At 34.0% G+C, this 27,426-nt stretch overlaps 2 protein-coding genes and 1 long non-coding RNA gene across 6 annotated transcripts; 2 read left to right on the forward strand and 1 right to left on the reverse strand.

Annotated features, from left to right (window-relative positions):
* Positions 1–510: 510 nt before the first annotated feature.
* Positions 511–23,865, forward strand: LOC144350409 (galactose-3-O-sulfotransferase 2-like). The gene is made up of 2 exons (XM_078008598.2): positions 511–931; positions 21,672–23,865. The coding sequence occupies exons 1-2, from the start codon at positions 612–614 to the stop codon at positions 22,759–22,761; spliced, it is 1,410 nt and encodes a 469-aa protein (XP_077864724.2). The 5' UTR covers positions 511–611; the 3' UTR covers positions 22,762–23,865.
* Positions 8,025–19,507, reverse strand: LOC144342470 (uncharacterized). 4 transcript variants are annotated; one of them, XR_014929178.1, is made up of 5 exons: positions 19,420–19,507; positions 10,098–10,224; positions 9,161–9,219; positions 8,442–8,578; positions 8,025–8,342 (listed from the first exon to the last, which is right to left on the reverse strand). It is a non-coding gene; the product is annotated as an uncharacterized LOC144342470 (long non-coding RNA). The 4 variants fall into 4 exon arrangements; XR_014929177.1 differs by having other exon boundaries at positions 9,161–9,226; XR_014929176.1 differs by lacking the exon at positions 10,098–10,224.
* Positions 23,866–25,855: 1,990 nt separating the features above from the next.
* Positions 25,856–26,203, forward strand: LOC144350408 (uncharacterized). The gene has a single exon (XM_078008597.2). The coding sequence runs from the start codon at positions 25,856–25,858 to the stop codon at positions 26,201–26,203; it is 348 nt and encodes a 115-aa protein (XP_077864723.2).
* Positions 26,204–27,426: the final 1,223 nt, after the last annotated feature.

The raw sequence follows: 27,426 nt of genomic DNA on the forward strand, positions 1-27,426 counted from the left end.
ATTTAAAAAAAAAACTAATATTTTAGCCTTATTTAGTGATATTCATTCTCGTTTCATGTCATGTTTTAAATTGTAGTGAATTGATGAAATCGAAATTGGTGTATTTGGTACTTGGTATTTGCAACACAATGAACTATTATAGTAATTAACGTCTTTCTAATTTACGTGGCATTGAATTATATGTTGTGCTGATGTTGCACATAAACATTGAATAGTGCACTTTATTTTACGATCAAGATGTATACTATTCTGGTCGTCAACACACAGTAAACCATGTGAAATGATACTACATGAAATTTTCATCTAGGTAAATGTGTACATTTTTTTGGCTGTCTGCGTCATTAATAAAAATATACGTTCGCCAAGACTGAAAAAAAATATATCTCTAAAATGGCTCATGAGAATTTGGCAGCACGTAGATTATCCAGAACGCCGTCATTTTAGTACCTCTCAAATACTTGACGCAGCGCCCTCTGGAAGACACCAGCTGTTGCACATCGTAGTTCGGTGGTCGTGTTTTGAACGTAGACAGAAAACTGGTTGAATGTATCGATCGTTAAGTTCCCTCTATTTGGAGCCATATCTTGTCCTACGGCGTTACACGGTCAACTATGGAAAAGTCATCCAACTCAGTTGCAGCAATATTCGCAGGTTTCGGCTGCACATGGAAGAATCTCGTTCTACTTGTCATTACAGCTACTGTCATATTATTTATTACACGAATACATCAATCTAAACAACTACTACAAATTGAAAACCCTTTGAGGTTGCATGGACATGGCAATGGAAAACAAACCCTACAACTGAGTGAGCACACCGATTTTGCTCGAATGCACAATATTGATGTTAATTCTGAAAACAGCAATTTGACAGTAATCTCATCTTTCAAGAAAGATCCGATGTTGCAGTTGAACAAGTCACAAATATTCAAGTGAGTCATTTATTCATTCTTTCAACTTGTCCATTAAACAACATCAACATTTCAACATCGGTTGCCTACAGATATAAGGACGTAGGACAAATCACTAGTGTTGCCATTTAACCGTCATTTAGGTGAAATCGTACGAAGTCAGCCATTTCCACATACAAGTTAAAGTGGCTTCAGTTTTCCAGTGTGTGTAATATAAAATTTGGACATTCTACATCAATGATACGTATTTGCAGTTTTTTTTACAAGGTAGTAAATACTATAATGGAAGATGGCTCATCTTCGTTAGCAGCGGGGGTAGTATACACTACCGGAATACTGGAATCCCCCGCCAAATTTGACACGCCCGGCCTATTAACTTACACGAGCCAAACCAGCAAACCCCACCACTTCTTGGATCTTTTGCCCAACACTTTCAATAGCCATAGTTGTCAACATTTTGCTATTACACATGTTTATGAGTTTGAGACAAGGGTAAACCTTTAATATAGAAAGTTCCATAGGAAAAGTCCCTGTATCATGGCCCTGTATATACTACCTGTCTCGGCCATACTGCCTGGTCTGGTCTGGTGCTGAAAACATCCTCTTTATCATAATTTCTTTGATTCCATCAGGTTTGTATACAGTATTATCAAAGAGTGAAAATCAGCCATGTAAGATATATAATTGATTTAATAATCCAATGATCAAATACTGTAGATGTGAGTATGTATAGTTACAAGCCTAATGCTTACAGGCGCCTTTATATATCTTCTGGGTGAAAGGTGTGTGCCAAACAGTCATCAGCACCACTGATGAAAATTGCACTGCCTAGGGCGAGCCATCATGACTCCAACATCAACCATTGCTAGACCAACCTCTAGAAAACCAAGAGTGAAAGAACACCCAGTACCAATGCATTGACACTTGATAGGTATGCTATCAAACTGTGTATTGGTGCAGGCAACGACAATGCCGCTATGTCCAAAGTTGCTCTCATCTCGAATACCTCGAATATGGCTAGCACTTCCACATACTGTTGGACTTTAATCCCATATGCCATTCTACAAGAGTGGATCGCCTTGAGAATTAGCTGACTTTCAATGACTATAATCACGTGGCCAAGGCCAGAGACACGGTTGATGCTTCAGCATTGATAATCCTAGAGTATTACATAGTAACCCAATTCGACCAGTATGTAAGCTACCTCCCAATTTTCTATTTTTGTGAGTGAGTATTACACAAACAAAATACGGAAATTGTTTTATTGATCATTCACCAAAATTGCCGCTTGAAGTACCAATGGTAGATTCGCGGAAAGTCACCATTTTTTTCTGAAGCAAGTTTGGGGAAAGGTCGCATTTATTTAAGGCGTATATTTTTGTACCACCAACTGTAATTACAGGCATGAACAATATAATGGTTTACAAATATCAAGAGCACCAAACAGTCAAAAGATACCTCTTATTTTTATTACCATCTTTATTTATAACTTGTTGATTAACCTTTGATCTTTCATTATAGATAATAGACGCAAAAATATTGCGCTTTGCTGCGGTGTTGTAAATCGAAAAAAAAATTAGTCTCGTGACTGGTGTTATTTAATTTTTTCATTCTGTGACCGGCAGTATTTTTACAAGTGTCATGAAAACAGACAAGCCTGGCAATGTATTAAATTAACGTAATTCATTCAGAGCGAAACTGTTTCAAATATTGTAACAGATGTTGATTTGTATCGTTATAGAAGTGAAAATATCACGCTTTGCTGCGGTGTTCTAAATGAAAAATCAGTCGCGTGTTATTTCATATTTTCATTCTGTGGCCGCCGCTAGTATTTTTTATGATTGTGACGAAAACAGACCAGCTGGGTAATGTAAATAAACATAAATCATTCAGAGCAAATCTGATTAAAATATTAATTTCCAGCTAGGTACAATTATGTTTTTCCCTAAAATATATGTATACGAGTTTAGTTTTTAATGTTTACATTAAATCTAAAATGACCTGTGTTGTCCCAGAGCGTAAATGCAGTAAGATAGGGGGTTATGCTCGGTGTGTATCCCATGTGACGATGTAGTAAGTCAGCATAGTGAAATGACAGCAATGCTAGCAGACACTAAACATCGAAGAGATATATAGTTTATTATATAAATATTAGGTTATAAATAAATGATATATACAGGTCGTAACCTACAAAATAGTTTTATAACCCTTCACATTTTAAACAAACACAATTAATATTATTTATAATTTAATATTTATAACATATTAAAGTTTCGTTTAGAGATTAAATTGAAAATATTAAGGGACACTTTTGAAGTCATATTAATTTGTTATATTCATGAACAAGTAATGGTGACATATATGCAAATTATCAAATTAAAACTATTAAAGAACACTTTTGAAGACATGGCGACACTTTTGAAGTCATATTAATTTGTTATATTCATGAACAAGTAATGGTGACATAAATGCAAATTATTAAATTAAAAATGTTAAATGACACTTTTGAAGAAACGGGACACTTTTGAGGTCATATTAATTTGTTATATTCATTAACAAGTAATGGTGACATAAATGCAAATTATTAAATTATATATACTAAAAGACACTTTTGAAGACATGGGGACACTTTTGGGGTCATATTAATTTGTTATATTCTTTAACAAGTAATGCTGACAAAAATGCAAATTATTAAATTATAAATATTAAGGGACACTTTTGAAGACATGGGGACACTTTTGAAGTCGTATTAATTTGTTATATTCAAAAATAACTAATTGTACCATGAATGCAAATTATTAAATTAAAAATATTAGGATTAGGGGACACTTTTGAAGTCATATTAATTTGTTATATTCATTAACAAGTAATTGTGACACAAAAGCAAATTATTAATTAAAAATATTAAAAAACACTTTTGTAGATATGGGGACACTTTTGCGGTCACATTAATTTGTTATATTCATTAACAAGTAATGGTGACATAAATGCAAATCATTAAATCAAAAATATTAAAGGACACTTTTGAAGACATGGGGACACTTTTGAGGTCATAGTAATTTGTTATATTCATTAACAATTAATGGTGACATAAATGTAAATTATTAAATCAAAAATATTAAAGGACACTTTTGAAGACATGGAGACACTTTTGAGGTCATATTAATTTGTTATATTCATTAACAAGTAATGGTGACATAAATGCAAATTATTAAATCAAAAATATTAAGGGACACTTTTGAAGACATGGGGACACTTTTGAAGTCATATTAATTTGTTATATTCACAAACAACTAATGGTGCCATGAATGTATATTATTAAATTAAAAATATTAAAGGACACTTTTGAAGACATGGGGACACTTTTGAGGTCATATTAATTTGTTATATTCATTAACAAGTAATGGTGAAATAAATGCAAATTATTAAATCAAAAATATTAAAGGACACTTTTGAAGACATGGGGACACTTTTGAGGTCATATTAATTTGTTATATTCATTAACAAGTAATGGTGACATAAATGTAAATTATTAAATCAAAAATATTAAAGGACACTTTTGAAGACATGGGGACACTTTTGAGGTCATAGTATTTTGTTATATTCATTAACAAGTAATGGTGACATAAATGTAAATTATTAAATAAAAAATATTAAAGGACACTTTTGAAGACATGGGGACACTTTTGAGTTCATATTAATTTGTTATATTCATTAACAAGTAATGGTGACATAAATGCAAATTATTAAATTATATATATTAAAAGACACTTTTGAAGACATGGGGGACACTTTTTGGGTCATATTAATTTGTTATATTCATTAACAAGTAATGCTGACAAAAATGCAAATTATTAAATTATAAATATTAAGGGACACTTTTGAAGACATGGGGACACTTTTGAGTTCATATTAATTTGTTATATTCATTAACAAGTAATGGTGACATAAATGCACATTATTAAATTATATTAAAAGACACTTTTGAAGACATGGGGGACACTTTTGGGGTCATATTAATTTGTTATATTCTTTAACAAGTAATGCTGACAAAAATGCAAATTATTAAATCAAAAATATTAAAGGACACTTTTGAAGACATGGGGACACTTTTGAGGTCATATTAATTTGTTATATTCATTAACAAGTAATGGTGACATAAATGCACATTATTAAATTATATTAAAAGACACTTTTGAAGACATGGGGGACACTTTTGGGGTCATATTAATTTGTTATATTCTTTAACAAGTAATGCTGACAAAAATGCAAATTATTAAATCAAAAATATTAAAGGACACTTTTGAAGACATGGGGACACTTTTGAGGTCATATTAATTTGTTATATTCATTAACAAGTAATGGTGACATAAATGTAAATTATGAAATCAAAAATATTAAAGGACACTTTTGAAGACATGGGGACACTTTTGAAGTCATATTAATTTGTTATATTCACAAACAACTAATGGTGCCATGAATGCATATTATTAAATTAAAAATATTAAAGGACACTTTTGAAGACATGGGGACACTTTTGAGGTCATATTAATTTGTTATATTCATTAACAAGTAATGGTGAAATAAATGCAAATTATTAAATCAAAAATATTAAAGGACACTTTTGAAGACATGGGGACACTTTTGAGGTCATATTAATTTGTTATATTCATTAACAAGTAATGGTGACATAAATGTAAATTATTAAATCAAAAATATTAAAGGACACTTTTGAAGACATGGGGACACTTTTGAGGTCATAGTATTTTGTTATATTCATTAACAAGTAATGGTGACATAAATGTAAATTATTAAATAAAAAATATTAAAGGACACTTTTGAAGACATGGGGACACTTTTGAGTTCATATTAATTTGTTATATTCATTAACAAGTAATGGTGACATAAATGCACATTATTAAATTATATTAAAAGACACTTTTGAAGACATGGGGGACACTTTTGGGGTCATATTAATTTGTTATATTCTTTAACAAGTAATGCTGACAAAAATGCAAATTATTAAATCAAAAATATTAAAGGACACTTTTGAAGACATGGGGACACTTTTGAGGTCATATTAATTTGTTATATTCATTAACAATTAATGGTGACATAAATGTAAATTATTAAATTAAAAATATTAAAAAACACTTTTGTAGATATGGGGACACTTTTGCGGTCATATTAATTTGTTATATTCATTAACAAGTAATGGTGACATAAATGCAAATTATTAAATCAAAAATAATAAAGGACACTTTTGAAGACATGGAGACACTTTTGAGGTCATATTAATTTGTTATATTCATTAACAAGTAATGGTGACATAAATGTAAATTATTAAATCAAAAATATTAAAGGACACTTTTGAAGACATGGGGACACTTTTGAGGTCATAGTATTTTGTTATATTCATTAACAAGTAATGGTGACATAAATGTAAATTATTAAATTAAAAATATTAAAAAACACTTTTGTAGATATGGGGACACTTTTGCGGTCATATTAATTTGTTATATTCATTAACAAGTAATGGTGACATAAATGCAAATTATTAAATCAAAAATAATAAAGGACACTTTTGAAGACATGGAGACACTTTTGAGGTCATATTAATTTGTTATATTCATTAACAATTAATGGTGACATAAATGTAAATTATTAAATCAAAAATATTAAAGGACACTTTTGAAGACATGGGGACACTTTTGAGGTCATATTAATTTGTTATATTCATTAACAATTAATGGTGACATAAATGTAAATTATTAAATTAAAAATATTAAAAAACACTTTTGTAGATATGGGGACACTTTTGCGGTCATATTAATTTGTTATATTCATTAACAAGTAATGGTGACATAAATGCAAATTATTAAATCAAAAATAATAAAGGACACTTTTGAAGACATGGAGACACTTTTGAGGTCATATTAATTTGTTATATTCATTAACAAGTAATGGTGACATAAATGTAAATTATTAAATCAAAAATATTAAAGGACACTTTTGAAGACATGGGGACACTTTTGAGGTCATAGTATTTTGTTATATTCATTAACAAGTAATGGTGACATAAATGTAAATTATTAAATTAAAAATATTAAAAAACACTTTTGTAGATATGGGGACACTTTTGCGGTCATATTAATTTGTTATATTCATTAACAATTAATGGTGACATAAATGTAAATTATTAAATCAAAAATAATAAAGGACACTTTTGAAGACATGGGGACACTTTTGGGGTCATATTAATTCGTTATATTCATTAACAAGTAATGCTGACAAAAATGCAAATTATTAAATTATAAATATTAAGGGACACTTTTGAGGTCATATTAATTTGTTATATTCATTAACAAGTAATGGTGACATAAATGCAAATTATTAAATTAAAAATATTAAAGGACACTTTTGAAGACATGGGGACACTTTTGAGGTCATATTAATTTGTTATATTCATTAACAAGTAATGCTGACAAAAATGCAAATTATTAAATTATAAATATTAAGGGACACTTTTGAGGTCATATTAATTTGTTATATTCATTAACAAGTAATGGTGACATAAATGCAAATTATTAAATTAAAAATATTAAAGGACACTTTTGAAGACATGGGGACACTTTTGAGGTCATATTAATTTGTTATATTCATTAACAAGTAATGGTGAAATAAATGCAAATTATTAAATCAAAAATATTAAAGGACACTTTTGAAGACATGGGGACACTTTTGAGGTCATATTAATTTGTTATATTCATTAACAAGTAATGGTGACATAAATGCAAATTATTAAATTATATATATTAAAAGACACTTTTGAAGACATGGGGGACACTTTTGAGGTCATATTAATTTGTTATATTCATTAACAAGTAATGGTGACATAAATGCAAATTATTAAATTATAAATATTAAAGGACACTTTTGAAGTCATATTAATTTGTTATATTTAAGAACAACTAAGGGCGGCATAATTGCTAATTATTAAAATAAACTATTAAGGGACACTTTTGAAGTCATTCTCAGGGCCACCCAACTCCTGCAAAATGAGATGAGTGGTACCAATAAAATGTATGAGAAAAAGATTGAGCAAGTGTAAGTGTTATTATTTTTATTGCAAATTACAACTTTTATTCAAAATTTTTTCACAGCACATGGTTGTTACAGTGGCATGAATGAACTAATACATTGTTCTCAAAACTTGACAAACTCTGTGGATGGTACATGTAACGCTAATGTTTGTTCCAATCCTGCAGTTTAGTTACTAGAATTATAATCTTATAATTCAACCACTCAAAATGCATTTCTCAAAAGATAATTAATGTTGTTCTTCTAATAATTCTATCACTCCCAAAAATAATTATTTTTTCATGGATTGTGGTAATGTCTGATGAAGCTATTGAAGTCTGGCTTTTCCCACCTGATGACAAAACAGAGATAATTTTGTTAATGCATTCTCGCAAGTGTTGGTATAAGGATACAATAGAATTCAAGCAGATTTGTATTTACATGTAGTTACCTTATCTTTTTAGCATCTCTGTTTGCTGGCAATGCTCATCGGCTGTTTTTAATGATATACATGTACCCATCTTTCTTGCCACTAGAAATGCTATTGCTTCTTTAAGCAAGAAATCTTGCACAAATCTGGTTGCAAAACTGTAAATAAGGCAGTAACATATATTATAAATACATAGGTACGTTTTATGAAAAATAACATAGTGAAACTATTATAAGCTTCCCTGTGGTATAGTATGAATGATATAAGTATATTATAATCAACATGCATTGAACACCTTGCAACATGTAATAAATTTTTGCTTAATAAACATTTTCCTTACTCTAAACCTGGGCTAAAATAAAAAAGTAACTCATTACATTGGTGAATCAATCACTTCCTCCATCATTACAATTTGGGGGGGGGGGGTGTACACAAAAATCTTGCACACCTCAAAAATATTGAAAAATAAAATAGTACATGTATCATAAATATATCACATAACAAGCAGTAGCACAAACAAGAATACAGTTTCAAATAAAAAAAAGAAATACATATCACCCCAAATGTGAACATTTACAAGAGTATGCAATGACAAAACACAATTTTACACTGGGAGACACTATCAGAAATTTTCATTGGCAAGTTTACAATCAACTTGCAAAATGATACATTGATGCTTGGATATAATAGTTAATAAGCTAGCATTGGATAAATGATGCATATTATACAAAACTAAATACCTTTCCGTCATTCTCTTCAGCAAAATATATTTTTCTCTCCAGTTGAAGGAGGAGTTGTTCTGAACCCTGAAACAAAAGAATAGCCTTTTCAAATATATTTATACACATATTGGGGAGAAGGCATTGAAAAAAAGTTCTCTGAAGTTCTTTATAGATCTTGCTTCCTACACACAATTTTCTTTTCAAACGTTTTTTGTAATTTCCACACAAGACACTTTCCAATCAATCATGCATACATGCCCCATTGTAGTAACAGGCAGAATAATTTTACTAATCATATTTCATAACAGTTGTCACATATTCTTACTGGTATTTGTATGCAGTCACTGCCATAACCATACAAAATTAAGGGTTTCCTTTTACAATATGTTGAATTGAACAATGTACTTTTTTATAAAGTCTTTGTGCCTAATTAGGTGGTTTTGCAATTTGTATGTAATTTGTAGAAGGATTTAGCAACAAAATGTTTCCCGTATTTGTTTTCATTTTGTATATATTCCTATGGAGAAAATAAAATGCTTGAAATTCCAAATAGATGTAAACATGTGTTTTACCTATATGGCATTAATTCAAAATGAAATCGGCTTTCACTCAGTATGCAATGGAATGCTTCTGTCCATTACAAATATTTCGATCTTTTTAAATATATATACTGTACTTGTATCAAAAGTGCATCTTTAACAGTAGAGCATATAAAACCTGAAACAGTACATTTTCTGTATATGTACTTTTAATAATTCAATCTTTGAGTTTTTCACTGTTAAACACAGCACTAATATAAGGACAACCAATATCAACAGAACATGGTGAAAATATGGCAACATGTGACCTCATTAATTATGAAACAGATGCCTGAAAGCTTGGGCCCAACTGATACTACTTGTGGCTTTAATTATTCATATTAAGATATTTGAAATTGATTCTAATGGAAACTTACAACTGCTTTGCATGGTTGTGTTGTAGTTTTTCGTTATGGTATTCTTTCTACAGCAAACTTTGTTCATTTGGTAAGAACACTTTTATATACTTTCTTCAAACATGACTTTGAACACTGGCAAGAGGAACTAGATAGAAAAAAAAGGAGATAGTAGTTGAGCAAAACTACAACTTTTAAAGGAAAGAGTATATGTCAAAAAAATTCATAAATTGAATGTTGCTATGAATATCTGCATGATTGGAAGCAATCACTTTTACATGATTTAAGAAACTTTAAAGGCACTGATTATTAGAACTGATGCAGGGCAATCTGATTATGGGAGGGTTTATATGCTGTCATACTGGTTTACATTTTGTGCTTGCATGTGTGCACAGTAACTGGTTGGCTATAACAATGTATTCGCACCTGAAGATAAAAACACAGTTGAACTCTGGTGACTTTGCCCTTTGCTATATAATGTTATTCCTTTATCATAGTCATAATCAATTTTGAATTAAAACAAGTTTTGGGAATGAAACGGCAGTGGGAATGCTCTTAATTGATATCTAATTTGTTTAATTATTTTAAGCTTTATTCAAAGAAATTCTGATATCTCTGAAAAAAAGTGCTGCATTTAGACACGCATAAATTCATAAAACATGCAAGATAACAGAATATCTTAGCTGGCTTTTGTCCAAGTATTTTGTACAGGTGTCTGTCAAAAATTAATGATTCACTGAGACAAATATGAACTGCCTTGTATGTGACTACTGTATTGTTTGAAAAATAAAAAAAAAAACACCCTCTAGGAATAACTATAATTTCGCATTTATCAAGATCTGCTTTGTATGTAAATTAAATCAAACTGTTGGTTGGTGTCCAGTGAAAAGCGAAGTCAACAATACTGTTGCCTCCTGCGAATCTACATTTTCAAACACTGCAATCTTTGTTTTTGAAGTACATTTTTAAATTAGCATTATAAAAGCTATATCATTCTGTTCTAATAGCTGAAACAAATTCCTGTGAATTTTAATTTAAAAAATTTATACATTTCAACAAAACATTTTTTTTCTTTTAAAATGTGGATGCAACTTTTTGCTTTTTATGTATTTTAGCGTTAACAGATTTTCTTTTGACTGCAGATCTTAATAAAAAGTTTGGCACCCAATTCATAGGAGTGCTTATATTGATTTTCTGACATCTTGTTTTCTGTAAAGATTTTATTGGTAAGTTTGCAAATGTGTATCAGACTGTGCAAAAACTCTCTTCATGAGTTGGTTTTGAAACCCAGTCTAGTATTCCCATGGGATTTGGGAGATACCGTAAAAAATTTCGAAAGCTCTAGAAATTCGGCCACCGGTGTTTTTGGCTAGTTTACGTAATTTTACAACCTAGCGACTCTGAAAATTCGACCAAACTTTCATATTCCGGAGCTCTTGGTAATTCGCACCAACTCTGTCAGATTACGGGTTTCTGTAATCCTGTACTCGTCGAGTGTGAGCTAGGTCAGGTTTGCCTCCACGTAATTTGCATGAACTAAAATAACATTGAAGTCACATGTATTTATTTATATATCTATAAAATTTATTATTTAATAAAAAAAACATCAGAGTTTGTATTTGCTTTTGAAAAAAGGTTGATTCGAATAACAATCACAGTCTGTATTTGCTCTTAAAAAGGTTGATCCTAAATAAAACCAGACGCAACGTTTTTGCCAGTCATTGAGAAAAACAATTTGCATATAAAGCAAAGGACAGCCCCCATTGCGTGAATCCGGTTCTGTGATTGCTTAGACGCTTGACTTGTGTCATCGTCAAATAAGTCAAAATTTACAGACGTGGGCGACCAAAGAGTACAGTATGATTATTACTAGAACGAGTACAGAAATTACTCGAATGTAAGCAGAATGTCCCCGCAAGGAGCTGTAATGAGCTAATGTAATAATGTAATTTCCCGGAGTACGTTTTACATCGGCCAAACTCCCATGCATTTTAAACACTCGGTATGGAATAAAACAAAAATTGAGTAAGTAAATAAATTGGAAACTAAGCTCGCAAGCTTCCAACTTCAACACTTATTTGACTTCCCGGTTTGCGTATTTTGGAGCGACGTAGGCCTATTCACAGTTTATTTTCCCTCATGTAGACACCTCCAAAAATCACAGTTTCACCGCAGTGATTTTCCAAACGACAGCGTCCGGTAATACCAGTCTCGCACATTGGGACAGAGTGAAACACATCCGCCCGGACATCCGCTAATCCACATAACCAATGCACTGGATGGCAGTGAGAATAGTCTCACACAGAACGAACAGGCTGTTTGTGGAGGGACTGTGGTTCGAGGTGTTCACCAACATCCGCAATATATTTTGCTGCACAAATCAAACGGCCTTTTTTTTTTTTCCCACTCTTGTGTAAATTAGGTCATGTAGGTTGTGACCCCTAACTCAGCATCTAGCACGCATTATTTCAAACAAATTTGTCCGCACTATCGTACGCGCTTGTTTTTATTTCACTCTTGTGTATTAAAATTAGGTCATGTAGGTCGTGACCCCTAGCTCAGCATGTACAGCGCGTTATAGCAAACAAATTTGTCCGTACTATCGTTGTTTATTCCACTTTTAAGAAATACAAAAAGCTTCCCAGGTTATTCCAAAACGACTAATATTTCTTCCAAAATTTCGTCCACAATTTTTGTTGGTTTTGTGAGTCTAAAAATTCGACTATCAAAAAAAAAAAAACTAATTAAAACTGGTCGAAATTTTAAAGTTTTTACGGTACATTACCATTGATATTTTTATAAGATAAATGATTTACTTCATTGAACACATACAACAATGCATATTCCCACTGGGATCAGTGACCTTTGAATGTGTATCACCAGTGATCAGTCAAGTAGAAACAGTCAAAGTATTTTATCAGATTTTCCCAATTTTTTCACGATTTTTTTTACACAGGTCATCTGTCGTTTGAACTAAGGCAAGATTTTATTTTGGCGAATTAGGTGACTGAGTTTAATAAACTTTGGAATAGAATTAGTGAAGTTATTGTGCACACATTGACAATTATTAACAACGATGACGACAACATCGACAACAGACATTCTCCCCTCAATATATCTTTCCCTTCCATCTTTGATGATACGGGCAAGGTAATAATAGCATTATGACTGCTGTTTATTAAATTACATTTGTGTGTTTCTAGTAATAAGACAACTTCATGGTGAACGAAATTTGTTATCAGACAATTGCATGCTGGTTGGCAAAAATATAAACAAGTGACAGCTATTTGTACATGAATGTGTTTAAAAATAAAAACAAGCAGCCTCTCGGCAGAGATAGCTCTGCTGTTAGCAATGCGCATTTCAATTAAAGAACAGAAGATATCATTAGAAAATGAACAATATGCATAGTATCAATGCAATCAGACTTGCGGTTTTCAACAAGAAGTGGAAAATATCACCTTTTACCAAAAATTACAAAAATATTCACCAAAATTAGAGAATTGAAGATATCATCATGAAATGAACAAATCTGAGAGAGGTCCACATGTACATGTAGTATCTATATATGTAACATCAAAGCAATTGGACTTGCGTTTTTTAACAAGAAGTTGAAAATATCACTTTTTACCAAAAATAACAAAAATATTCACCAAAATTAGAGAACTGAAGATATCATCATGAAATGAACAAATCTAAGAGAGGTCTACCCAAGGTACATATACACCAAGTATCAAAGCATTCAGGCTTGTAGTTTTCAAGAAGAAGTCGAAGAATTAAAACATTGACACGGACGACGACGACGGACAATTACTCATATGATAAGCTCCGCTCGACAAAGTCGACAGCGGAGCTAAAAATTAGTAATTTTGAGGGGAGTGGTTGCTGCAACAATGAACAAATTACATGCTTTGCATCAGTATCAGTTAATAATCAACTGCCCTTATTACTTATTACAAAAAATTATAAATTATATTAGTAGATCAAGTTAATACAGAATAACTTGCAAATAATTGTGGCCAGCACAATAAAATAGTGAATCATAGACAGCACACCTATCAATGAAATGGTTTTGTCAAGTCTAGAATCAAAGAAAGCTTTGAAAGAACTCCTGTGTGCTGAGGGTATTGGAGACACATTGAAAAAATACTTGTACTTGAAAACTAATTATGCAAATCAGGTTTTTACATTGTCCTAGAGCATCTATGTACCAAGTTTCATTGAAATGCAATGAATAATATTTGAGATATCAGTGAAAAAGCTGAAAATTAAATAATTATGCAAATTAGGTAATTAGCATGTACTGATATTACCCTAAAAACTATCAGGTCTGTGCAGTTTCCTATGACAAATATCTACCAAGTTTTATTGAAATGTGATGATTAAATTAATACTTGGGATATCAGTTGAAAATCCGAAAATTGACTAATCATTATGCAAATTAGGTAATTAATATGTATGGATTTTTACCAAAACCTAATCAACAAGCCATGCATGGCACAGTCCCCGTTAGTTATCAAATTTAAGATATATAGTTTTGTTTATAGTAAAATAGCTGGAATATAACCATGACAGGAATATGATTTTTTAACATTAAAATGATTGACAGTTGTATCTAATCGTCAAACAAGTACATGTCCATATTGAGAGATATTGCTCTGGAACAGCATTCAAAATCAGCCATTTTGATTACATGTATATATATAACGTATAATGAATATATAAAATTTAAATATAATAAGTCAAAGCATTTAAGAGATATGGCTCTAGAAGCCCAATCATTAAAACAAAATGGCTGCCAGTCAGGCATTTTGAATCCAATCTGAAAAATAAAATGACGAGCATCAGGAACCCGTAATGTCTAATGTATGTACATGTACCAAGTTTGAACGAAATCCACCCATAAATGCTTGATATTTTATGATTTTTTTAGCACAAAAATGACCACCATTCGGCCATTTTGAATAGGATAGTCAAATCAATATATCTGTTTATCTATGACATGATGTATAATGAATATTTAAAATTTGAAAATATTATCAGTCAAAACAAGTCGGAGATATGGGTCTAGAAGCCCATTTATTAAAACAAAATGGCCGCCAGACAGCCATTTTGAATCCGATCTGAAAAATAAATGATGTGCATCAGGAACCTGTAATGTCTAATATATGTACCAAGTTTGAACGAAATCCATCCATAAATGCCAGAAATGCTTGATATTTGATGATTGTTTAGCACAAAAATAGCCACCATTTGGCCATTTTAAATAGGATCGTCAAACCAGTATATCTGTCTATCTATGACATGATGTATAATGAATATTTAAAATTTGAACATAATCAGTGAAAGTAAGTCAGAGATATGGCACGAGAACCACATTCATTAATACAAAATGGCTGCCAGTCGACCATTTTGAATCTTATCTGAAAAACAAAATTATTTGCATCAAGGTCCCATCAATGTCTAACGTATATACCAAGTTGGAACAAAATCCATCTGTAAACAGCCGAGAAATGCTTAATTTTGATAATTTTTAGCACAAAAATGGCCACCATTCGGCCATCTTAAATCAGATTGTGAAACAAATTGACGTGCATATGTATAATATCATGTTTGACGTATGTGTGAAGTTTGATTGTGATTGGTCCAGGCATTTCTAAGATACAGGTCCGGGCGCATGCACAAACGCACGAACACACGGAGGTCAAAACATAAGTCCCCGTTTTCGGACTGCGTTCAACGGGGACTAAGTATGCGCATTTGCCCTGAGCATTTAGTTTCATCACCAACGTCTTAATGTCTTGTTTTTTGTTTCAGACCATCATTTTTTTCTAGTCTATATGGTTGTTTTAAAGGTAGAACCCTATCAGTGTCTGCTATGAAATATATTCAGGGATTGCAGTGTGCCCTCTTGCAGTTTTTTCTAGAAAAACCTGTGTTATATTAAAATGATTAATATTATAACACTTAATCTGCACAATGTTTTATTGCCTGTATGCTATTAACTCATTATGGTTACAAGAATTAATTAATCAATTTTGAGATGACCTGCTTATCACCTGTCTCTCTCTTTAGCATGAGTTGTGCTGGTTGGGTCAGATAGAGAGAACCACTGATATACTTTCTTCTTTATATTAGCATTTCCACATTATACATGTTAGTGTCAACCAAGATTTATTTTTTTCCTGTCAGCTTTGTTTTAGCTTGCAGCTTTATCATAACCTTGTCATTTATTTCATATAATGTAGAAGTATGCTTTGCTATATTTCGATGCAACATTGTGCTGCTTCAAAACTTGTTTTACTGGCTTTACTACAAATTTCATTTACCAAAATAATAAATTAGAAAACGCTTGCCTACTTTCAAGTGTTGGAAACTTATTTTGTAGATTCCACTTAAGATAAAAAAAAAAAATATTAAAAAATAACTATAATGGACACACTAGTGATTGATCATGCGAAAAGCAAGCATAATGAAACTACAGTATATGTCAACAAATTTAAAGAAACAAAATGTGCAATGATATTGGTAATCTTGCTGTCAAAATAATCAAACAAAACATCTACACGTATATATTTTCATTGAGAATGAGCCAATTAAACTAAAAATTAATTTATACATGTAGTTACGAAAGACAAATTGTTCAGACAACTTACTTCTTCATCAGTATCTTTAACATCGGGCTGTCGAACATACTGATTATTTGGTCTTGCAAAAAAAGCTTCAAAACGAGTCATTTTTGAAAATACACAATATTAGTTTTTTTAACAAAATTACCAGGCAAGAACACAAAATGTGTTCCCACTAGAGATCCTGGAATGGACATTTGTAGAATAAAATAATAATAAATCATTAATCAACAAGTCATTGAAAATGACACAGTCCTTGTTAAATTTTTGAAAGTTCTCTTTGTGCTCGTCATATTAAAGTGGAGGGGTTGTCACGAGCATGTCCTTGAAACTTGAGTCCCAAGTGGCGAATACAACAGATTGTTTATTTACATCAAATTCGAAAATGTGTTGCGTGATGACCCCTTCGATTTAAGACATAGCAAAGAAAAACATAGATCACAAGTGAAAGCATGTCCAAGTTATCACATTTCAAACAAACAGCCAGCCAAATTTGATCAAATTACAAATTGAATTGACATGTACATGTATCCATTTATGACATGCTAAATATCAATGAAAATGCTACATGGGTGACAGAGATATAGTAATATGGCCGCAAATAAAAACAGCCGTTATTCGGCCATCTTTGACCTGATTATGAAACAAAGTGACATGTCTGATGTATGTGCCAATTACGAATGAAAATGGTACATAAATCTTGGAAATATAGTCGTAAGGCCAAAAAGTCAGATGGCTGTCAATCAGCTATCCTTGATCCGATTTTGAAACAAATTGTCATGGACATGTATCTTAACATGTATAAAGTATGTGCCAAATCATGTCCATTTTGAATCGTATCGCTAAATGTTTGCATGTGCATACATGTATGTCCCAAATAAAGTACTAGGCATGCAAAGAATGAACAGAATCGGTTCAAAGATTCTGAAATATGACCTCGGATGGACGACGCACAGACGAACGAACGGATGCACAGACGGTCAGAGGACATGTGTCTCAACATGTATAATCTATGTACCAAATTTGAATGAAAACTGACAAAGCATGTCCAAAATACAACATTTTCAAAAAATCAAGATGGCTGCCAGTTGGCCATTTTTTATCAAATTGCTAAACCACTGCATGTGCATATGTCCCACATAAAGTACTAGGCACATGCAAAGAATGAACAAAATCGGTTCAAAGGATTCTGAAATATGACTCTGAACAGACAGACGGAGACCGAATTATAAGTCCCCGTATTCGGACTGTGTCCGAATGGGGACTAATAATTCAATAAAAGATTCTGAGTCCAGCTACAGTCTGTTTTTCCAACTTCTGTCGAAGTGAAACTGCACCACTAAACGGCAGACAATGAGGAGAAGCCATGCAAGTGCAATGCACTGAATACCATAAAAACTCACTGTTGTAAAATTATTCCGTTTTACATGTGTGTAATTTAAAGTCAGGATTTTGTCTGAGAATTAAATCGATCAATGAATAAAACAAACATTTAATTGTACAACAAGCTTTTCTTCCTCTATTTATCTCGCCATAGATGATTCAACTTTAAAATTTCACTACATATATCGGTATTCATACAGAGCATTACAAATACATAAACCACCTGAAAATTGGACACTTAATATGAGAACATGTATCTACTTAAACACATCAAATTACCAAGTGAGTAAAAATCAGCCCGTTTTCTGGACCTATTATTAGAACATAAAATAAAATAAGTATCCCATAACAAACAAACAAAATAGGTAGTCTCTGCCTATTTTCAATCTAAGTACACATACATGTAGAAGTGCATGTGTACATGATGTGCAACATGTTTTATATGTGGATGTGAAGCTTGAAATATGATTGCTCGAGGCATGTCAGAGATATACCGGGGTACATGTAGCTCTGGAACAGCCACCAAACGGCCATATTAAATCTGATCAGAGAAACAAAAGGATGTGCATGAATATCTCCATTATATAAATTGTGTGTTTTATTTTTAAAGATCTGGTTCCGAAATGACAGACATGCTTGATTTTAATGAATTTTTGGCATTAAAATGGTTGCCATCGTAATTTAGATTATGATTATACATCCCAAAATATATGAAGTTACTGTATTATTGCATGTATGAAGTTTGAGATATACTGGTAGCTGTAAGCTGACAGATTGACGGACAGGACACAGAAGTGCACGGAAGTGAAATTTATAAGTCAGCGTATTCTGACTTTATTTAAACAAGGACTAATGAGATGATGAGGTGTGGACATAGTTGTGGACGAAGGACCAACACAAAACATTGTAATTTTGATTCAAATGAGTCATACAGCTAAGTGGCAAGTAAATTGACCATACAGTGTATCAAACAATTGGCGACTAGACTTGATGTTGCCAGTTGATTGCCGGATAGCTCCAAACTCCTTTTCCAACAAACAATTTTCGATAATTATTACTGGTTGATTTATTATACGAAATTTATGGTAATGAATAAATCGGGAATTCTTCGTTCTGGTAAGGATTAATGCTGATGTGTCAAATTTTAAAGTCTATCACAGGCGTTTGATCTCTGAGCCGTTACCACCACAGTCCCCGATTACCGCCGTATCACAAGCACTTAAGTTGAGCATAGAAAATACGGTATACAGCACAATCGCTGACATACGAGTGTACACGGTTTCTAGTATCAACCCTATTGTCAAATAATACGTTTAAATGCCACAACTTACCGTCAGTGAATGAAATATAGTCATGCAGCGACACTCTGAAAAACGGCCATACTACGAACTAGAAATATCCCATAATGTCTTCTCTATGCCCCCCCCCCCCCCAAGCTAGTGAAAAATTGCGACGTGTATTTCGCACCAGTGTCGGATGATAAAATGATATTGAAAGTTAAAACAACGATTAAAGTGAGGGCATTATCACTATAGAACCGCAAAACAGATTCGTAATGTGCATAATATAAATATTAACAACTTTATACTAAAATATAAATACAAGTATTATTAGATTATGCGGCAATCAATTTCTACAGAAAATAGGGGGACACTTTTGAAGTCAAGGACACGTTTGAAGTCTTAACAGACCTGCAACAGTAGGCATTCACTATAAACCAGACAGGTCATGTACAAATGATCATTCAACGGTTACCTGTTTATCACAGCCTATATACACTCCCCCAACATATCTATAACACAGAATATGCTGCCAACACTTGTTGTGTCTGCACATGACACCTATTACAGGGAAATGACTGATCATTTAAATCAAGGAGAGCGTAGTTAAAATCACAACGGATCGTGTCGGTAAGGGGACTTTGGCGAGAGTGCGAATGACATTTACACGTGGAGGTGCCGTACCCCAAGTAAATACACAGATTAGTTCATTACAAATAGTCCAGCTTTATTCACCAGACCGGTCAGCTGAGGTAACGCTTCGTTGTCCACCTGTCTCGCTCTTCTCTAGACTGGCGCTGTCGGGCGATTAATTTGTTTTTGTAGTTTGAATAAAATAAAAAAATCGCCAAATGGAGGTGTTAGCACGAAATCCCTTGTAACTGCGAAATCACCCGACTCGGGGTGATTTCGCGCTAACACATCCATTTCGCTCTTCTCATGCGATCAGTCACTGCAGTTGTTGGCACAATCACATGATTACCATAGATGTGTTTCGCGGTTAAAGCCTTGCGTATTTACCGCTACTAAATACAATTAGTAAACAATCTATTTAGCAATTTTAATCATTAATCTATTTATGTCGCTATGGTAACACCTTTCCCCGTCTAACAAATTCTAGCTGTCCTTTAGCTCAGGTGGAAAATCTATAATCCCAAAATACTACCGAGTTACATACATTTCTATTGATCATGAACAAACGTTTGCGATTATAGATTTTTAGGTATATAACCACCCTACTATTTCGAAATGATTGTAAAACGTTATGAAAGTGCCACTCAAACCAATATATTTAAGCTCGCATTGAGGAACTATTCTTAAAACAACATATTAATTGACAACGCTCTGATAATCACGTGGGGCATTATCTTTCCCATCATATTCCGTACTCATAAACATCTTAAAAAAAATCAAAAACTGAGAAATGTTTAATTTTACCAACATAAAGGACTTAACAAAGTTAATAAATATCAGTTCAAAATGTAGAATATTGTCGTTCACATAAACTATCATTCAACATCACAAAAATTCGTTCATAAGTTCGACAATATGAAGCATGCATTATGTTACATAAACTATACCATAGTCTTAGGATTTTGAAATGTTCATTGTCGTTGTTCGGCACTGTGCTGTGAAAGGAACGTCGGGGTGAGGTGACTCCGGCGAGCGTGCAAATGACATTAGCACATGCAGCTGTTAGCGTCGTATCCAAGGAAATACACAAATTAATTACAGATAGTCCAGCTTTATTCATCAAAACGGTCAGCTGAAGTAACGCCTAGCTGCCCACTCGCAACATAGTATGAAGTGTTGTCTGAGTTACGACGCAATGCAAATGAACTCACACTTACATCTCTCTATAAAACAGTAAAGAAATATATTTTGGAAACGCTACGGGATATCTGCTTTAATTGATATTGGGAGTTTATGGCCAGTAACAGTATGGCTTGACCCTCGATAATGGAAAAAAAATTATCAGCTGAAATGTGGTTGCTGACTAGCTACTCATGCTGTCACTAACTTGGGCTATGTATAAATATTTATATTAAGAGTACGTTATGTAATTATCAGAGTTCACATGGGGACATAGTATATATATATATATATATTGCAACACTCAGTCTTCCCAATGGTCTCCATAGGAGTCCAATGTTTCAAGTAAATTACGCGTGACTTGCCATATATTACAAAACTATGAAATATCACACTGTCCATCGGTGACATATTCATATCACTTTGCATGGCAGGTACATCCATACTTAAAATTCTTAAGAATTTATATTTCTGTTATCTTTTATTTTTAGTGGCTTAGAACAAGCGGAACACCATCATCAGGAAAAAGAATCAACGGGTAACAACAGATCGGCTCTTCCTAAAAAATGTCGGAGACACACTAACGTTGTGTTTCTGAAGACGCACAAAACAGGTAGTGAGACCACGTCTCAGATATTCATGCGTTTTGCTGACATAAATAATCTCTCTATTGTCCTACCTAAAAGTAGGTGGCCTATTATGGGATGGCCTGGTGCATTCGGGAAGAACCATTACATTCACCCTCCAGAAGAAACTAAGTTTAACATCCTGTGTCTACACTGTATATATAACAGACACGCTATTGATAAACTTATGGAACACGGTGCTAAATATGTTACTATTCTACGTGACCCGTGGCATCAGTTCACATCGGCATTTAATTTTTTTAAATGGGAAAAGATAATTGAAAAAGAAATTGGTAAGACTACAACAAACCACTTGGAGAAATTTCTCGAAAATCCAGGACGTTTTTACAAATGGGAGAAAGACAATGCCCATGCATACTTAAGGAATTACATGTCGTTTGATTTAGGATTGCCTCCAGCACAGTATGACGACATGAATGCTATCATTGAATACGTAAACATAATAGATAATGACTTCGACCTTGTGATGATTTTGGAATACTACGACGAATCACTGATCCTCTTAAGACGTTTGCTTTGTTGGAAACTTGAAGATATCCTCTATATACCGAATAACATAAAACGAAAGATCACACCCGCTCAACCTCATGCCGAACAATTATATCATCACTTCAGCCAGGCTGACTATTATCTATATCAACACTTCACGGCAATATTTAAACAGCGTCTTAATGATTCGTCAGGGTTACTTAAAGAAGTTGCATATTTCCAAAAAATAAATACTGAATTCACGCGTTATTGTAAACGAGTTTCGAAGAACAGTTCTTTAATATTGCAGATTGACAGATCAAATTGGAATGATTTCTTCAGTCTCGACGAGTCGTATTGTACTAAATCAAGGTTGTATATCCCCGACTACATGAGTATTTTGAAAAAACAACGCTATGGTATAGCGACAGAGAAACCAACACAAAAACTATGGCCTATAGATTGAAATTTTGCTTGACTAAAGTTTCTATTTGTACCTTGCCCCTAACGTGAATGAAGCGTGAGGTTTTTGAGGGAACTAGTCTTTGAAGGAACTAGTATCGTAGTCATTGATGTTATTGATGTTGTCATTAAGAATTGTTCATTTGTTCAAGTGTGCTCGATATCTTGAGTATGGATTTTATCCAAACAATAGTTATATCAGTTTTCACTTAAATTTAAAGTTATATTGCATGTTTATTTATGCTTTAAAAGTTGTCATGGATCACTTCTGAATTCATATTCAACTGATTATCATTGTCAAGAGGTCACTGCATTAGTTTGTATAAACTGTCCAAAAAATAGCGATGAGACTAGTGTGAACCAATTAATGCCAAATAATGCAGATATTCCAACCTGTGTGGTTTCTTGAAACCAAGCCAGAAGCTATAATCATAGTATCTCGTAGTTGTAGAACGCAGTAGTAGTGTGGTGTGGTGTGAATACATGAAACAGACAATAGAATACTTTTCACGGTCAAACTAACCGCATTTATTGGGGTAATAATACAAACGAGGGCATGAAGTGACTAGTGGCCTATCTCTGTTGTAAATACGCTACTTAAAATTAATTACGATTCGCAAAAACTACATGCATTTGGACCAAGACCAAAATATGCGAAACAAACATACGGAACAACTATGCGCCTATTCTAATTTGTTTGTGGGACCTGTTACTAACCAGTCTCTTGACGCAAAGTCCGGCGTTCCAATATGTGGTCACACAGAGTGTTACTCTTAACTGTAGTTTTACGTTCTTGGCAGTCCCGGTACATGTAGTCGTCTAACACCAAGGCAGATCTTTCAAACTGTGGAGAGTCAATCTTCAATGTACTCTTCGTCTTTACCGGCGAACAACGATGTATTCAAATTCGTACCACACATCTAAACTATACAAAGAAATACACACTTTGACAATCATTAGTCTCTGTGCTTCTGTATTTTGTTTTTTCAAAACTTTTCATTTCCTCATATAGTCATATTATATTTCTCATATTAGTCACTGAGGGTTTATATTGTTTTTTATTGCAAGTGTGTTTTGATAATGATAAAATATATTCATCTGATTGAAATCGTGTCTTGGAAAGTTTGGTATGGGCAAGATAGTTGGAAACGGACAGCAAGTGCTTGAGTTTTTCACATTTCACAACCTGTGCGTCACAAATTCATATTTCCATACCAAGCCCCAACACAAGGTATCCTGCCGACACAATCGGTCAAATCACTGGCACCAACTGGACTTGATCCTGACAAGACGCACCTCCCTCAAGAACGTCCTAGTTACACGTGCCTATTAGAGCACTGACTGTGACACGGACCATTTGCTGGTATGCTGCAAATTCAAAATTGAACTGATGCAATTTCACCACACAAGACAAGAAGGAGTTCAATAACCCTCAATCTGGAGCATCTGCTACAAAGATGTGGAATATGCTGCAATACACGATTCATCGCATAGCTATGGCCACCTTTGGAAAGCAGACCACACAGACACATGACTGGTTTGATGCCCATTCAATAGAGATGGCTCCTGTGATAGATGCCAAGCGCGCTGCCTTTTCAGAGTACAAGAGAACACCCAATGAAAGGAATATCCAAGTCCTCAGAGCTGCAAGGTATAAAGTCAAACAGACAACTCGACGATGCGCCAATGAGTACTGGACCAGGTTCAGCGAAGACATCCACATAGCGGCGATAACAGGAAACATCAGAAGGATGTATGATGGTATTAAGCGGCACTTGAACAAACCCAGATCAAGACAGCCCCCTGTGAGGCACGGATAAGAAGCAACAGATGAAGACATGGGCTGAACACTATTCCGACCTCTACTCCTGACAAAACACTGTGTCCCCCTCATCTTTCGATGCCATTGAATATCTGCAAACGATGCATGTACTCAATGCTGAGCCATCCTGGGAGGAGCTCAACAAAGCCATCGACAGTCTGACCACAGGTAAATCACCAGAATCCGCTGACCTACTAAAACACTGCAAGACCGTTCTATTGCTTCCGCTGTATGAACTTCTCTGTCAGTGCTGGAAGGAAGGTGTGGTCCCACAGGACATGCAAGATGCCAAGACTGTCACCCTCTACAAAAACAAGGAAGAGAGAAGTGACTGCAACAACTACCGGGGTATCTCAATGCTCAGCGTGGTCGGCAAGGTATATGCTAAAGTCATTCTAACCTACCTACAACAATTTGCTGAATGTGTCTATCCTGAGTCGCAGTGTGGATTCCGTGCCAACAGATAGACTATAGACATGAACTTTTCTCTCTGTCATTGCATGAAAAGTGCAGAGAACAGAGCATGCCCCAGTAAATCGCTTTCATAGATCTCACCTAGGCATTTGACACAGTTAGCAATCCTACCCAAGATAGGCTGTCCACCCAAGCTGCAGAGCCTCATTGAATCCTTCCACACCAACATGAAGGGAACGGTACTGTACAGTGGCAGCATATCTGAGCCATTCAACATTCGCAGTGGAGTGACGCTTGGCTGCGTTCTGGCTCCTACATTGTCCGGGATCTTCTTCGCTCTGCTCCTAAAACAGGCCTTTGGTACAGCAACAGAGGGTATCTACCTCAGTACAAGATCAGATGGCAAGCTGTTCAACCTCAGCCGCCTTAGGGTCGCCTCACGCGAAGCTCTGATCAGAGACCTACTGTTTGCTGATGATGCCGGACATACAGAGCAGGGACTCCAGTCCCTGATGAATTGCTTCTACCAGGCATGCCAGGACTGTGGTCTGATCATCAGCCTCAAGAAGACAGAAGTGTTGGGCCAGGGTGTAGAGGCACCTCCCGCCATCACCATCGACTATGAACTGAAGGTTGTGAATCATTTCACAGTAACAGTAACATTCTCTCCTTGGACAAGGAGATTGACAAGGGGATTGGAAAGGCTGCAACTACACTTGTTGCACGAGTCTGGGAGAACTACAAACTCTCTGTCAAGACCAATATGTCCGTGTACAACGCTTGTGTCCTCAGCACACTTCTCTATGGAAGCGAAACATGGTCCACCTATGCCAAGCAGGAGAGCAGGCTAAATGTCTTTCACATGAGGTGTATTCGTCGCATCCTGGGGATATCATGGAAGGACAAAGTTACCAATGTCGGAGTGCTGTCTCGTGCTGGCCTCCCAATCATGTTCACCCTTCTCAGACAACTCAGACTATGCTGGCTAGGCCATGTCCGCCTCATGGAGGATGCCCGAATTGCCAAAGACCTTCTCTATAGAGAACTGATCTCACGAAAGAGAAACACCACACGGCCACAGCTGCATTTCAAAGATGTTTGCAAGAAGGATTTGAGGACTCTTGATATTGACACAGAACACTGGGAGGACCTTGCAAACGACAGATCCAACTGGAGATGTACACTGTCCAGCCAACTAAAATCATATTAGTATATAATAAAACACTTGTATATTCTACCAAAACAATAGTATTTATTACTTTTAAAAGAGTGTTTAGGGAGTTATTAAAAGACTTTTTAATGAAAATTAAGCACATTGTAAACACACAAAAATACACTTTTTCAAAATAAAACACTAGGTGTTTTACAGGCATATAAATATGGTCTTACCAACCTAAGTACACCTAGAAATCAAGACACGTGGTGAATAAAGTAACTCGTAGCTAGCACTTCTAATGTTTCAAGGTAAAACACCTAAAAATGTTTTGCAAAGTGTTAATGTATAAGAAACCTTTGCGTTCATGAGAGTAAAACACTAAAACACTTTTCTGCTTAGATTTTAAAGTCATGGGTTAGATTTTAATGTCTTTGCTTAGATTTTAGTGTCACTTCTTAGATTTTGATGGTCACGGGTTAGATTTTAATGTCACGGTTTAGATTTTAATGTCACTGCCTTGATTTTAATGTTATGGGATAGATTTTAATGTCATTGCTTAGATTTGAATGTCACTGCTTAGATTTTAATGTCACTGCTTAGATTTGAATGTCACTGCTTAGATTGCAATGTCACGGGTTAGATTTTAATGTCACGGTTTAGGTTTTAATGTCACGGATTAGATTTTAATATCACTGCTTAGATTTGAATGTCACTGCTTAGATTTGAATGTCACTGTTTAGATTTTAATGTCACTGCTTAGATTGTATTGTCACTGGTTAGATTTTAATGTCACGGATTAGATTTTAATATCACTGCTTAGATTTGAATGTCTCGGGTTAGATTTTAATGTCACGGATTAGATTTTAATATCACTGCTTAGATTTCAATGTCACGGGTTAGATTTTAATGTCACTGCTTAGATTTGAATGTCACTGCTTAGATTTCAATGTCACGGGTTAGATTTTAATGTTACGGGTTAGATTTTAATGTCACTGCTTAGATTTGAATGTCACTGCTTAGATTGCAATGTCACGGGTTAGATTTTAATGTCACGGTTTAGGTTTTAATGTCACGGATTAGATTTTAATATCACTGCTTAGATTTGAATGTCTCGGGTTAGATTTTAATGTCACGGATTAGATTTTAATATCACTGCTTAGATTTCAATGTCACGGGTTAGATTTTAATGTCACGGATTAGATTTTAATATCACTGCTTAGATTTCAATGTCACGGGTTAGATTTTAATGTCATAGCATAGATTTTACTATCACTGCT

Source organism: Saccoglossus kowalevskii, chromosome 4 (assembly GCF_978046115.1).
Source record: "Saccoglossus kowalevskii chromosome 4, keSacKowa6.1, whole genome shotgun sequence".
Taxonomy (NCBI): Eukaryota; Metazoa; Hemichordata; class Enteropneusta; family Harrimaniidae; genus Saccoglossus; species Saccoglossus kowalevskii.